The following is a 13,817-nucleotide window of genomic DNA, read 5'->3' as shown; positions in this document are numbered from 1 at the left end:
AAACGCATTACATGACCCCGTGGAAGGTACATCACTAGTATAACCAGATTACAACCGCGTTACTACAGACCGACCACGGGATATATAGGAAGGGTATATCGTAGTTAAAGATCAGGGTATAAACTCATTATATCACGAGCCGGGTAATGGAGGGTAATGGAACAGGTGCGAAATTATTTTGATTTATTTTATTAATTTAATAGACATCGCAAATTTTTTCCAAAAATTTGAATGGCCCCCGAAAATTTTGTCTAGAACCCCGACTTCCTCTCGTCCATTTAGACGCCTGGTTGAATTCCGTATCCTCTACTCTTTCCGCTCGATCTCGGTTAATGGCGGTTCTACCGATTCTTCGGTTTGAAGATAAGATCGTGGAGACCGTGGAGAAGAATCCCGTTGTCGTGATTATAGGAGAAACTGGCTCCGGAAAGAGCACTCAGCTGTCTCAGATTCTACACAGGAGAGGATACACTCGATCTGGAGCCATCGCAATCACCCAGCCTCGCAGAGTTGCTGCTGTATCTCTTTCGAGGTTTATTTGGCTATCTCTTTAATTTTCTTTTTTTTCAGGTTTATTTGGCTATCTCTTTAATTTTCTTTTTTTTTTTTGTTTTTTGTCTTAAAGTGCTTGTCTGGCTGTTGGTTTCGAAGCATCTTTGAACAGAGAAGAAACCATCCACCGGGGTTTCCTAATCTGCTCTATTTCAACTTGCGCATAATGTCGATAATGATTTTGAGTTCTACTAACTTTAAATACTTTACGTTCCATGTTCTATTTCCCGTTTTGTTTGAACAATTTCACGAAGGAAATAAAAAGAGTTGATTTCCATTTTTTTGTTGGAATTCACTTATCTAAGAGGTTTAAGTTGAGGGATTTTAGAGAATTCTTAAGGCTCTTTCTTCACTGAATAATGCGGAAAATCGAGTTTTGGTATTTAAATAGCATATGCCTTGGGAAATGTGCCAGTGAATGGATAATTCATACTTCGTTAACCAATGCTCAACATGCAGTTGATCTTGGTAATAACATTTAAGTGATAGAAGACATAGCCCAAAATAGCAACGTATCCTATTTTGCGTTAAGCTTTTAAAACAAGTCAAGCTTCGATAGAAATAAGGGATGACGGATTAACTTGGGCTTGCCCACTTGTTTTGGTTCGGAAGGCTTGGTAAAGATCAACTGATGTTATTTTGCTGATATCCTGATTAGTAGCTACATGAGTAACCCTGGTTTAAAATTGTGCAATATGAGGTCCACGTCAATGCTTTTTTGAAAATTTCATAATGAGGCTCTTGCCTCGTTAGATGCAACATGTGGCTTACCCCTCACATAATATGAGGCTCATCTTAATGTGCACCTCGCCTCAGTTCTTGTGAGGTGTGCACAATTAGATATAAGATTTTCATTAAACCAAGTATAAATAAAATATAACTTAATAACTTTCTTTGTTTTCATATATATTATAAAATTGAGGATGTAATTAGGTTGTTACTGTCAATATTGTCATTATTTTAAAATTTCATAAATATCAATATTAGTTAAATAAGAGGAAGATGATTGAAATTTAAGATGAGTAGGATAAATTAGAGAATACAAATATAATTTCGGATAAAATGAGAGAGAATAAATATTTATGTCGATGACTCTATCGAAGACTTATTAAGAGATGAGAATGATGAAAACTAATATGAATATAATTGAGAATAAAATGAGATAGAAAATAAATTGTTATGCCGATGATTCCAAAGAAGACTAAGTAACAAGAATGATGAAAACTTTTGAATTTAAAAATTCTAACATTAGTGACTTGTTATGTTCTTATTTCTATGAAGGATAGTGGGAATGAGAGAGATTATTTTTATTGAATTTTTTTTTTAATTATTATGCTACTATGTCTTATTTTTGATATTTGTATAATTATCATTTATATTTAATTATTTATATTTGGATGTTGACATGCTGTTCTTTGCTTTGAACAATTTATTATTTCTGTTATATAAGGACGTTCATATATTGCTTTTTAATAAATTAATAGGTTATGATATTAATATGTTATCTTTTATGATATACTTTCAACTTAATATATTAATTTTTATGCAATTTTTAAATTTTGAGGAATACGCCTTCAATTATCTCGAGCTTACGTCTCATCACACGGCCTAAAAATACCTCACTACGCTATTGTGCTATTTTAAACATTGAATAGCAACGACGACATCGACAACAACAACAATAATAATAATAAACATTCTTAAATACTTAAATGTGTAAAAAATATAATTTAAATGCATTATAAGAAGCTGTGATAATAATAATACTTTTACTGACAATTCTTTCATTTTATTTTACACTTTCTTTGTCTTAGAAGTGTCATATTATATTTGGATGAGCTTTGAATTATTATTTTTTTTATTGGGTTATCACCCAATTTTTAAAACATAAGTTGCTGATGAAAATTGGTCGTTCTAACATTTTAATTTATCAAGGACCCCCTAATACTAATTGTTCTGCAACCTTAATTTAAAGAGTTGGGAATTCAATAATTTACCTATCAAGGCACATCTTATAAAAAATCTTGCCTTTTCTTTTAAAGTTATCGATACATTTTTTGTACACCTATCACGATAAATATGACATTCTCTCTATCAATATTACCAACTGTAATCATTTTCACTTGCTTTTATTTCTTAAGTTTAATATAACTTCAACAATTACATTATCAATATGCACAAGAAGTACAGTCTGACATATAATAATCATCAAATTGTATTTTCAATTGTAATTCTATGAAATACTGTAAATTTAAGCTAAATATGTGTTCATTTGCATCATTAAATCAGGATGACTGTAATAGTTATGCTCAATATAAAATAATTTCTAAATAAAAATATACAACAAATATTATATAATAATATGCAATAACAATTATTGCCCTAGTGCCCTACATATAATCTACTTCTTCATTTAGCAAATGAATATATTATTTTAGATGTTGGACTAGCCTCACAATGAATAGCTTTCCTAAGCTTGCCTTGAGCTTGCCTCCTTATTTAAATCTTCTAGAAATACCAACTTTATTTGATTATATGAAATTCTTGAATAAAACTTAATTTCGGCATAAACTAACTACCGATGGAAATTCTTACCTTAAAATTGACTCCCCCTCATGCAAAATTTTCTTCCTCTCCTTCAATGCCTTTTAGTTTCCTCTTATTTTTTACTTTCCTGTCATGACCATCTCTTAAGAAGTCGAATGTGGACTTCAAATGTAGATTACATAAAAGATAACAAAGAACTACTTATGATTTTGGATTAATTACATTACATTATTCTTAGCCAATCGGCTCCATAGCAATGCCATTGCTACCACCATGCTGACCCTATTCATCATTACCAATCTGGTCTCCTTCGACCTACGTCTTGCTTTATTAAAAATATGTATTAATACTACTATAACAACAACAAGAAGAGTTTATTCCGCAAAGTGGGGTTGGCTATGTGAATCCTTCTTCCCCATTGTGTCCAATTGAGTGTCATTTTTATTTAATTCTAATAAATTAAGATCAGTTTTTTATAAAAATATTTAAATTCATTTTACTCTTAACCAAGCTTAAAATAATAATTTCTTGAATTTTTTTAATATTTGTTATTTACTTTACACTGTATTTGAAATATGACCATATTCTAAATACTTGCAACTAAACAATTCTTAGGTTCAACAACAAATATTGAGATTTTTTTAGAAGTTGTAGTTAAAATTTGTTATCTATGTTAGATTGCAGAGTACTAATTGAGTGAAATTGAGCGCTTTAGTAGGTGGATTCAGTGATGGAGTGCATCAGCTATTTTTGATAGGGTTGTTGGTATTTTCTAAAGAAACTTCTCGTTTGTGTTATATTTTCTAAACATAATTAATTTTTTTTTATCTGCTAAACATACTTTATGAGCTTGTTAGCATTTACTGTTATGGCCATGCTTTGAAAATTTTTGTAAGGTTATTATAATTACTTTGAGACATGATGAAGCACTTCATTTGAATTTTGCCCGCTTTGACCTAAATTGTTGTATGCTTTATTTTCGCTTGGTGTGAGCCTTGCCAGATTAAACTTTGTTGTAATTTTTTTTTCTGTATGCTTTGAGTTTTTGTTCATTCTTGTTGCATGATATTTTTGATATTTAATGTACATTATTTCTCTCACATGTCTGGGTCACGTCAAACTTCATATTTCCTTTTTAAAACTGTTAAGAATTCACAAGTGTCATATTCAAAATTTGCTAGCCATTGTTTTTTTCGTTGTGAATATCTTGAAGGAAACATCTACTTTTTTTTTGAATGATGTATGCAAATCTAGAACTTTAGTATATTTTTCCGGATTGGAGGATCTTGCTACTCGACAAATTTTAAAAACCTAGCACTCATATAAATGAAATTAAGGTTCACAGTATTAAAAAATAAACTTTTGTTTTTAGGCACAACCACCCGTTAAATTGGTTACTGTGCGCATGCTGGCGCACAATTGGACGTTTAACCTGTGATTATGCAATAATTTTTTTTATCATTTTTTTTTTCTTTCCGAAAGAAGAGCAGTCTTTCTCTTCGTGAAAGAAGAGAGTAGAGTCCTTGAAGGAATAGCGGAAGCGTGAGTGGTGTCAAAGTTTTTTTCTTTTACTTTTTTAGGGGCATTTACATATATACCACCCAATTTATGTGGTAGTCGACTAGAAATAGTGTAGGTGTAAACATAGATAAGAGTTTGAAAGATAATATTATAAAAATTAATATAATTGGAGATAGAGTTATTTATAGGAGATAGAGTTATATCCCTTAAGATTGTTGTTGATACTAAGATTTTTAATGTTATAAGTGCTTATGCTCCTTAAGTAGGTTTAGATATCGATTCTAAAGAAATAGTACAAATGATACATGTTGAAGAAAAAAATTTTATAGGAGGAGATTTAAATGGACATATTGGTAGAGTGGTAGAAGATTTTAGAAATATTCATGGTGGCTAAGGTTTTGGAGTGATTAATGAAGAAGGTAGAACTATAGATTTTGCTTTAGCGTTTGATTTGTTTTTGTTATTACTTTATTTAAGAAAAGAGATGGACATGTTATTACTTATAAGAATGGATTTAATAAAACATAAATTGATTATTTTCTCATAAGAAGAGATTGTCGAAAATGTAAACATTGTAAGGTCATTCCAAGTGAAAATTTAAGTACTCAACATTGATTATTAGTTTGAATTTTAAGATGATGAGCTGTAAGATAAATAATACTTGGAATCATGTCATAAAACTACTTGAATTTTAAGATGATGAGCTGTAAGATAAATAATGCTTGGAATCATGTCATAAAACTACAGGAAAGATGAAAGCACCTAAAAGACAAATAAAATTATTTTTAAGGTAAACTTCAAGATTACAAGATTTGGAATGTTCATAAAGAAGTAAATTCTTTGTAAGATAAAATAACAAACACTATTAAACAAATGACAAAAGATGTACTTGGAGAATGAAAAAAAATTTTCTATAAATAAAAATAGTTAGTTATGGAATAATAAGTGCAAAAAAGGATAAAATATAAGAAGTTGTGTTATTAAAATTAATTTAAATATAAAAGCTTAGAAAATTTGAAAAAATATAAGGCGGCATATAGAGAATCTAAGAGAACAATCTGTGATGTTAAAATTTTTGTTTTTAGTGATTTTTATAATAAATTAGATACTAAAGAGGGTGAAAAATATATGTATAAATTAGTCAAACAAAGTGAAAAGAAATTAAAGATTTAACTCGAGCAAATTGTATTAAAGATCAAAATAAAAAAAAGTATTTTTCTTAGAAGAAGGTATTCAACATAAGTGAGTGAGTTATTTTGATAAAATTTTCAATGAAATTTTTGGACATGAGATCGACCTTAGTGATTTTAATATTGTTAATAATAATAAAATATTTTATTTTTTCCGTCGCATTAGTAAAAAAAAGTTGAGTAGGCTGTAAAGAGAACTAAGGTTGAAAAATCAGTATGACCTGATGATATCCCAATTGAAGTGTGATAGCATTTAGGAGATTTGAGAGTTTTGTGGCTTACTAAAATCCTTAATATTGTTTTAAAAACTAAAAGATGGTTGAGGAGTGGATGGAGAGTATTTTGGTCCCCATTTTTGAGAATAAAGGGGATACACAAGAGTGTGCAAATTATAGTGGAATTAAGCTGATATGTCATACTTTATTATTATGGAAGAGAGTAATTGAACATAAGTTAAGAATTGATACAAATATTTCTCATAATCAGTTTGAATTTATGTTGGACAGGTCTATTATGGAAACTATACATTTATTGAGAGGTTTGATGGAGAAGTAGTGAGATAATAAAGAGGGTTCACATATGATTTTTATTGATTTAGAAAAAAAACTTATGATAAGGTTCCAAGAGACGTTCCTTGGAGTGTTCTAGAGAAAAAATGTTCTAATAGGTCTCATATTCAAGTCATTAAAGATATGTATACTAAAGCTGTTAATTTTGTTTGAATTGTGACCAAGTACTTTCCTATTTTAGTTGGATTACATTAGGGGTCATCTTTAAGCCCATATTTTTTTGCTTTATTTATCTTACTGGACATTTACAAGGGGATGTAACTTGGTGTATGCTTTTTGCCGATGATATCCTTGTTGTTGATAAGACTAGAGAAAGAGTTCAGACAAAAAGCTCAGGAAGAACTTGAATTATGGAGGTCTACATTAGAGTCTAAATGTCTTCGTTTGAGTAGAACTAAATTTGAATAAAGGAATATAATTTTAGTAGTAGTAGCTCTACTGGCAAAGCTGTAACGATGGGTGATCAATTCATTAAAAAATGTGAACGTTCTATATATCTTGTGTCTGTTGTTCAAAGTGATGATGATATAGATGGGGACGTTATTAGTAGAATTCAAGTTGGTTGGTCGAAGTGGAGGAATGCTTCTGGTCTACTGTGTGATAGAAAAGTACCGCCTAAACTAAAAGTAAAATTTTATAAGATGGTGGTGAGATATGCAATGCTCTATGGAACAAAATGTTGGGCTTTAAAAGAGAAGCATAAAACAAAGTTAAGTATTGTTGAGATGAGAATGCTTAGGTGGATGAGTGGCTTGACACTTAGCGACAAAATGCATAATGAATATATCTGTGATAGGGTTTGTGTAGCTCCAGTGACGGGCAATATTTGAAAGAGTTGTCTTAGATGGTTTGGTCACCTTAAACGTCGACCATCCGATAATCTTGTTAGGAGAGTAGATGTTTTAGCTTCAACTGATGCAAAGAAAGACAGTGGTAGACCTTAAAAGACTGGGCATATTGTATAAAAAAATGTTCTTAATCTATTAGAATTTAGAATTAAATGAAAATATGACACTCAATACGACACAACGGAGAAAAAAGATTCATGCAGTTGACTCCATGACCCCACTTAGTGGGATAAAGGCTTGTTGTTGTTGTTGTTGTTGTTATTGTTGTTGTATTTCCATACTTCATTTAATTTAAGTCACATAGTTTAAGCAACACATATCATAAGCATTCCCAATGATGTTTACATACATACCACTTAATTCCTATTTATTCACCACAATTCAACATTTGATATCACATCAAAATAAATTATTATTAATAACTATTTAAAAGTAAAATATTCCTTTCAGGTGTAAATAAAGTGCTGCACATATAAAAATTTGAAGTTCAAGCATTAAATATGTAAATATAAAATTATTTTTGAAATTTAATTTATTAAGAAAATAAAAAAACAATGTTTTGTGGTCACTGAAAAAAAAAAAAAAAACTAAAATTCTATAATTTAGAAACAACCAAGGCTTGTGTGTGTGTGTATTTTTTATAAATCAATCAATCTTGTTGTCATTCCTGTTAATAGAAAATAATAAAAACATCTTATAAGAATGGGGTGGTATATACGTAAATACCCCTAGTTTTATTCAAAACATCAAATCTAAATTTATAAATTAATTAATCCATAACAAGCACTACAAAATCTAAATGTGCTTATCTGTTAAAATTAAATTTTATAACTCTCGCATTTATGCAATGCTCATGACACAAATAAAATAGATGTTCTAAAATAATTTTAACATCTTCTCGTGTTCAGGAAACATTAATCTTGATAAATATTAAATTTGGTTAAATAAAATTTAAGATTTTCAGAACTTCTTAAGCATTAGCACTTGCTCGACGGCATGGAAGCAACTGGGAAGAAAAAAATAAAAATCTCTTAGTTGCATGAGGCACAAGTTAAAAAAAAAAGAAAAGCTTTAATCACATAGTCACATGAAAGGGAAAAAAAAGGTTCTGTGAAAGGTAAAAAAAAAGTGAAGTGCTGATTCCGGAAACGAAAAAAAATAAACCTCACATTCCACGTCAGCATGCAACAGTGTTAAATGGACAACTGTACCTACTTTTAAATCTTATTTTTTATTTTACCGAATTCCATAATTTACATTTATAGTGTCATTTTCTAAAATTTTGCCATTGCCGCACTTTGTGTTTCCTATTATCCTTGCTTATTTGGGCCAGTTCCCAAACCGATTATTCTGTATTCTCTTATATCTAATTAAATGCCTGAATTCTGGTTGGCTAGCTAAGGAATTGATGTCAGGCTTCTTGGTTGTTTAAATGAAGGTTATAATTTATATGGAACTTCATGTGTTCTTAAGAACCTACTGGTTTATTTCATGACATTTTTTTGATTTGTTGCTTGCATCTTTGTTTTTATTCTAAGATCCTTTTTCTCTTGAAATCATCTTATACTACCATGGGTTATTCCTTCAAGAACACAGGTAAATTAGAAAAAAAACTTATGATAAGGTTCCAAGAGACGCCATTGAATAAAGAGGGTGCAAAAAAACAAAGCTTGTCAAAACGAATACCACGTTACTGGGTACCTACAATACAGCAGGTCCTGTATTGAATATGATGTTAGGAACAGAAAGATATACATAACCTTATGCCATAGTTGCTGTAACAGAATGATTGCAACTATTAGAGCGCCATTATTAACTGGCTTTTAATTTAGTCAATGAAATTGGATCATTCAAGCTCTTCAACATTAATCGATTGCCTTCAGATATTTTTTCATCACAGAATGTCATGTGTACATGTTTTGCTTCCTCTGCTTTCTTTATATAGTATAAGAATGCTTTGAAAGATTGAAAAAAATATGGTAATGCACTATTCTTATTTTGTTCAATCTTGTTTTTGGATCTATTCCAATTGTATATATTCAATAATTTCCAAATTGCAGCTCAAAATGAATTATTAGAAGGCGTAGGCTTCACTTAGTAATGATATGTAACCGTGTTGTATTATTTGGTGCGAAATGATGTCACTGTTTTCTAGAGTTGAAAAAACTGCTTTGCATATGAATGACTCGAGGTTGGGAGACAATGGAGAAGGTGCTTATCCAACAGAGTGCCGTCTGTTGCATGATTTCTGCGAGACTAGAACTTGTTTTTGAACCGTTTTTTGAAAGCAAGGCACTGAAAAGCTTGATCAAATTAGTGGAGAACTATTGCTTGTTGTGAGGGAGGATCTGCATTCACAAGGGATTATTTGAGCATTGAATGGTGATATTGTTAAATGTTTGTTTTTTCACCTTGATTGAGATGCTTTCCATCATGAAATCAAGCACTTAATGAAGTCGGTTTGGAAATGAAAATCTACTTCTTTGGGTTAATCAGAATCTAGTTGTTTACCTTCACTTCGTCACATCATCTTATTTGGAAGTTTTTTATAATTATTTTATGTTTGCTTCACTGGCTTGTTTAATCTCTTGTTCTGCCTGAAGGAGGGTGGCATTAGAAGTTGGCGTGCAGCTCGGTGAAGAAGTGGGCTATGCCATTCGGTTTGAAGATCGGACATCAGCTAAAACTTGCATCAAGTGAGATCTCCTTTATGAACAATTTCGTGATGTTTTACTGATCAGAATCTTGATTTTGTATATGAACACATATTCTTGACTCCCCTTGCTTGGAGTTCCCAGGTATCTCACTGATGGTGTTCTTCTCCGTGAAAGCCTCTCTAATCCAGAATTGAATCAATATTCAGTTATAATTCTTGATGAAGTTCACGAGAGAAGCTTAAACTCGTATGCTCATGTTCATACAATTTCTACTCTGTATTCATCACCATTTTTCTTGTGCTGTCTTTGCTTTTTGACATGTCACTTGATATCTGAATGGTTGTTGTTTGACAGTTAAAATGCGAAAGACATGTTCAAATTTTTTTGTTATGAATTGTAACAGTGTATACATGCTCTTTAGGTGACGTGGTTCTTATAATTTGCTAGTAAAATAATGGAATGGAAATTTACTTTTGATTATATTAATGATTATGTTTAAAATTAAGGTGTTAGATATGAAAATACGTAAGAATTTTGTGGTATGTATTTAAATTCCTTTTTTGAGAAAGTAAGGCTCAGAGTAAACATAAAGAGGCGAATAATGCGCTAACAAAAAAGGCAGTAGACCCAAGTAGTAGAGTATATTGGTTGCCAAGGATAGTTAGGATCGAATTTGTATATGTAGAAAAGCATAGCAGGGCCATCCAAGAGAATCCCTAGATTATGTAACTCGTTGTAGCCTTCTCTGAAAACCAATCCAAAAATAAGGAGGCAGCTGCTGAATTGAAACAAAGGTACAAGCGGTGAAATAAAATAATTATGTTAGGATACTTGATGCAAAAGGAGAAAGAAGACACTGCCACTGCAATGATTCACATTATTCATGATTTAATTGTTCCATATAATTTTCCAATAAATATCAACCACTAAATATTAATTCTGATGAACTACTTTTTAAGGCAGATTTTAAAGGCATTACTGAACTTGCAAATGACCTAAGGCTTTGACGAGCGAAAATACAAAGACATCTCGTGATGGAATCGAAGGTGGTGAAGCAAGAAGGGTTCACTTGGTAGCTTTTAACAGTGGTATTTCACAAGGAATATTGCGAGCAAATGATGAAAAGCTAACTTCGATACCACGGGGTTGGGGAAGCTTGTGTAAAGCTGAAGCTATGCTAATGAATGTAGCGAGGCAAGAAGTGTTCGCAGTAGCGTCTCACAAAATATCTCGTGAGCTTGGGGGAGAATGCGATGACCGGAGCTCGCGGAAGATTGCGTAGACAAGAGCTTGAAGTTTCTCCCTCGGTGAGTTTGTTTTATACAGAATTCGGGCGATTTTAAAATAATTTACTTTTAAGCTCTCGAGTGTATTTCTACTACTTTAAAATTGTATTTTACTTCTACATCAAACCAGAAAAAGTTAAAAGTCTTGCATTTATTTTACTTTACACCCAATTTACTTCAAAACAAATACTCTCTTAGAGAAAAAATATTCTTAGAGAGCAAAAATTTTGAAGTTTCTGTTTCTTAGGGAGAAAATTGGAGAGAGAGACGGGAGTAGAGAAAATGAGAGGGTAGAGAGATTTCGAGGTGATTTCTCTCTGTTTAGAGAGAAAGGGAGGTGAGGAGAGAGATTAGGTGAGACAGGCGGTTGTCACTGAGTTCGACAACAAGGTGTATTAGAGTTGTCTATTGCATGATGGTGTAGCGCATGAGAGTTTGGGGGATAGGAGGTCGCTTGCAAGTGATAGGGGATTGTTTGGGGCTATGATAATGTAGGAAAGATTGGGCTAATGTACAAAGGGCTTGATACGGGAGTGATATGCGACTTTAGGCTGAGTGGCTGTTGGGTTTGTTGTATTCTAGTTAAGAGGTGCAAATGAAAAAAGTGGTGAGTGAGTCAAAGGAAAGGAGAATGGGGTAGGCGGACTACAAGCAGTGGTAGTGGAGAGCCGTGTGAGAGGAGTTTGGGAGTTATGCAGGAAACAGGCTTTGGGGCTTTAGGTTGCGTAAGAGGCACTGAGAGGAGCAAATAGGGTTATTCTTGGAGACTGGATTTGGGTGACTGTTTTAGGTTATTATACTTCTTTTGTCTCATGATAGTACAAGTAAGGGACCCCACCTGTGATGCTATAGTTACAAAGATGGGGTAGGTAAGGGGATTAGCTGGATTCGACTAAAGGTTACAAGGATGGGCCTCGTGATTAGGCTTGATTTTTTATTTTATTTTTAATAATTTGATTTATTATTCACACACACACACAATTTTATTTAAAGGAACTTAAAATTGAAATATGTATCGATATTTTCATGTAGTTCATCATTCCTCATGTGTCCCAAATTTTATTATTGGCCACATGTGTGGGCAAATTTTGTGTTTCACATTTATGTGGAAATTTGGACAATATAGGTATTCTCTTTAGGTAATTATAATGTTTCAAATGCATTGGTGCGGTTTGTTTTGGGAACAAATGATGTTCAATTGATTTTTATGGCGACCGTTGCAATTTGACTCGATTTGTGTGATTTCATATTCGTAGTCTGATATATTGTCAATTAGTCATTTGGTGATTTGAGAGGTCCTTTTTTGTGTTTTTTAATGCTCTTTAGTGCAGCTTGTCTTGCGAGCAAGTAACATTTTTGGTAATTTCAGTTTGATTTTCTGTTTATTTTGCTGCATGATGTGACGAAAATTTGGACATTCTTCTTTGGTATCTTCAATATTTTGAACTAGTTGGCAAATTCCATTTGCAGAATGATTGATGGTTAGTTGGATTTGCTTTGCATGTGTGTTTCAACCATACTCTTTGCATTGGTTCAAGGTTATCTACTATTTTCTTTATATTTGATCGAGTTGAGTCTTGGGAGTTACATTGACGTCAACAAGGTTTAGATGCTCTTAGCCTATTATACAAAATAATGCAAACATTACTGAAGCTATAACTTTAAATTTGGATGATTAAGTTGAAATTTGCCTTTGAAGTTTTTGTGCGAGAATATCATAGAGACTTGAAAGTTAATTTGATGAAAATTAAGGTGACTCTGAGATGATCTTGGATGTGAAGAACGAAAATTAATCGTATTTGTTTCTTATGTAATTGCTTCCCATAATATAATGTTGCAAAGTGTTTGCACTGTAAAATGCTTCAATATGACAGGAACATTCAAGTCATATGAAAACTATAGAATTGGAAGCAGGTAAATAGAAACATAACCTTCTTTGAAGTTGAAAAAAAGATTTATTATGACCAGCGTTAACATCAATTTCAAGACTCATCACGAATCAATGGAGTAGAAGTATATATACAATAAACTAAATACTTTTCACAATGCTAATTTTATTTAATGTTATTGTGCATTTACTTATGCTTTCTCTATATATTTGCCTGTTTATATGCCAATTATGCAGCAGTGCATGTGTTTTAGTTCAGTTGCCACATGCTTGCTTTAACATTTGTTTACAGAGAAAAGTATCAAAATGATCTCGTTAAATATTTGTGAGATGCTATTTTAATCCTAAATTACGGAAAAAGCCTAATTTAGTCAGTAAATTTTTTAAACAGGGACTAAGATAATTTTACCGACTAAATTAAAATCAATGGCTAAAAATATGCATATTTTAGGGAAAAATAATTTTTCTTGATTTTTTAATTAAATATAGTTTTTTAGTTAATTCTTCATATATAGCAACTAACTTGACATATATTTTAGTGGTTTGAGATTATGTAGGTTGCTGAGCGAGTTGATTTTTTTGTAAGAAATAAGTTTGTTTGACATTTTTGTTTTTTGAGTCTATTGTAATAAAAAAATGAAACTCAATATATTTTGTTATGATGGAATTGTGATAACAATAATATCAAATAAGTTTCTTTATTATAAAAAATAAACTTGCTTTGTAACCTACATGTCTTAGCCACTTTGTGGTGTGCAA

At 31.6% G+C, this 13,817-nt stretch overlaps 1 protein-coding gene across 4 annotated transcripts in view; it reads left to right on the top strand.

Moving 5' to 3' along the window:
- The first annotated feature begins 260 nt into the window (after positions 1-260).
- Positions 261-13,817, top strand: part of LOC110030311 (probable pre-mRNA-splicing factor ATP-dependent RNA helicase DEAH4) — a 156,566-nt gene continuing 143,009 nt past the window's right edge. For 2 of the 4 annotated variants that reach the window (XM_020732966.1, XM_020732965.1), the window contains exons 1-3: positions 261-532; positions 9,831-9,923; positions 10,026-10,130. In XM_020732966.1, coding sequence (XP_020588625.1) covers positions 333-532; positions 9,831-9,923; positions 10,026-10,130 — 398 coding nt within the window. In that variant the 5' untranslated portion in view covers positions 261-332. Of the gene's footprint in view, positions 533-9,830; positions 9,924-10,025; positions 10,131-10,847; positions 11,192-13,817 lie in introns of those variants that run through there. The other 2 variants (XM_020732968.1, XM_020732967.1) reach the window with 2 other exon arrangements.

Source organism: Phalaenopsis equestris, unplaced genomic scaffold (genome assembly GCF_001263595.1).
Source record: "Phalaenopsis equestris unplaced genomic scaffold, ASM126359v1 Scaffold000697, whole genome shotgun sequence".
Taxonomy (NCBI): Eukaryota; Viridiplantae; Streptophyta; class Magnoliopsida; order Asparagales; family Orchidaceae; genus Phalaenopsis; species Phalaenopsis equestris.
The sequence above is the reverse complement of the archived record's forward strand: the minus strand, read 5'-3'. Positions and strand labels throughout refer to the sequence as shown.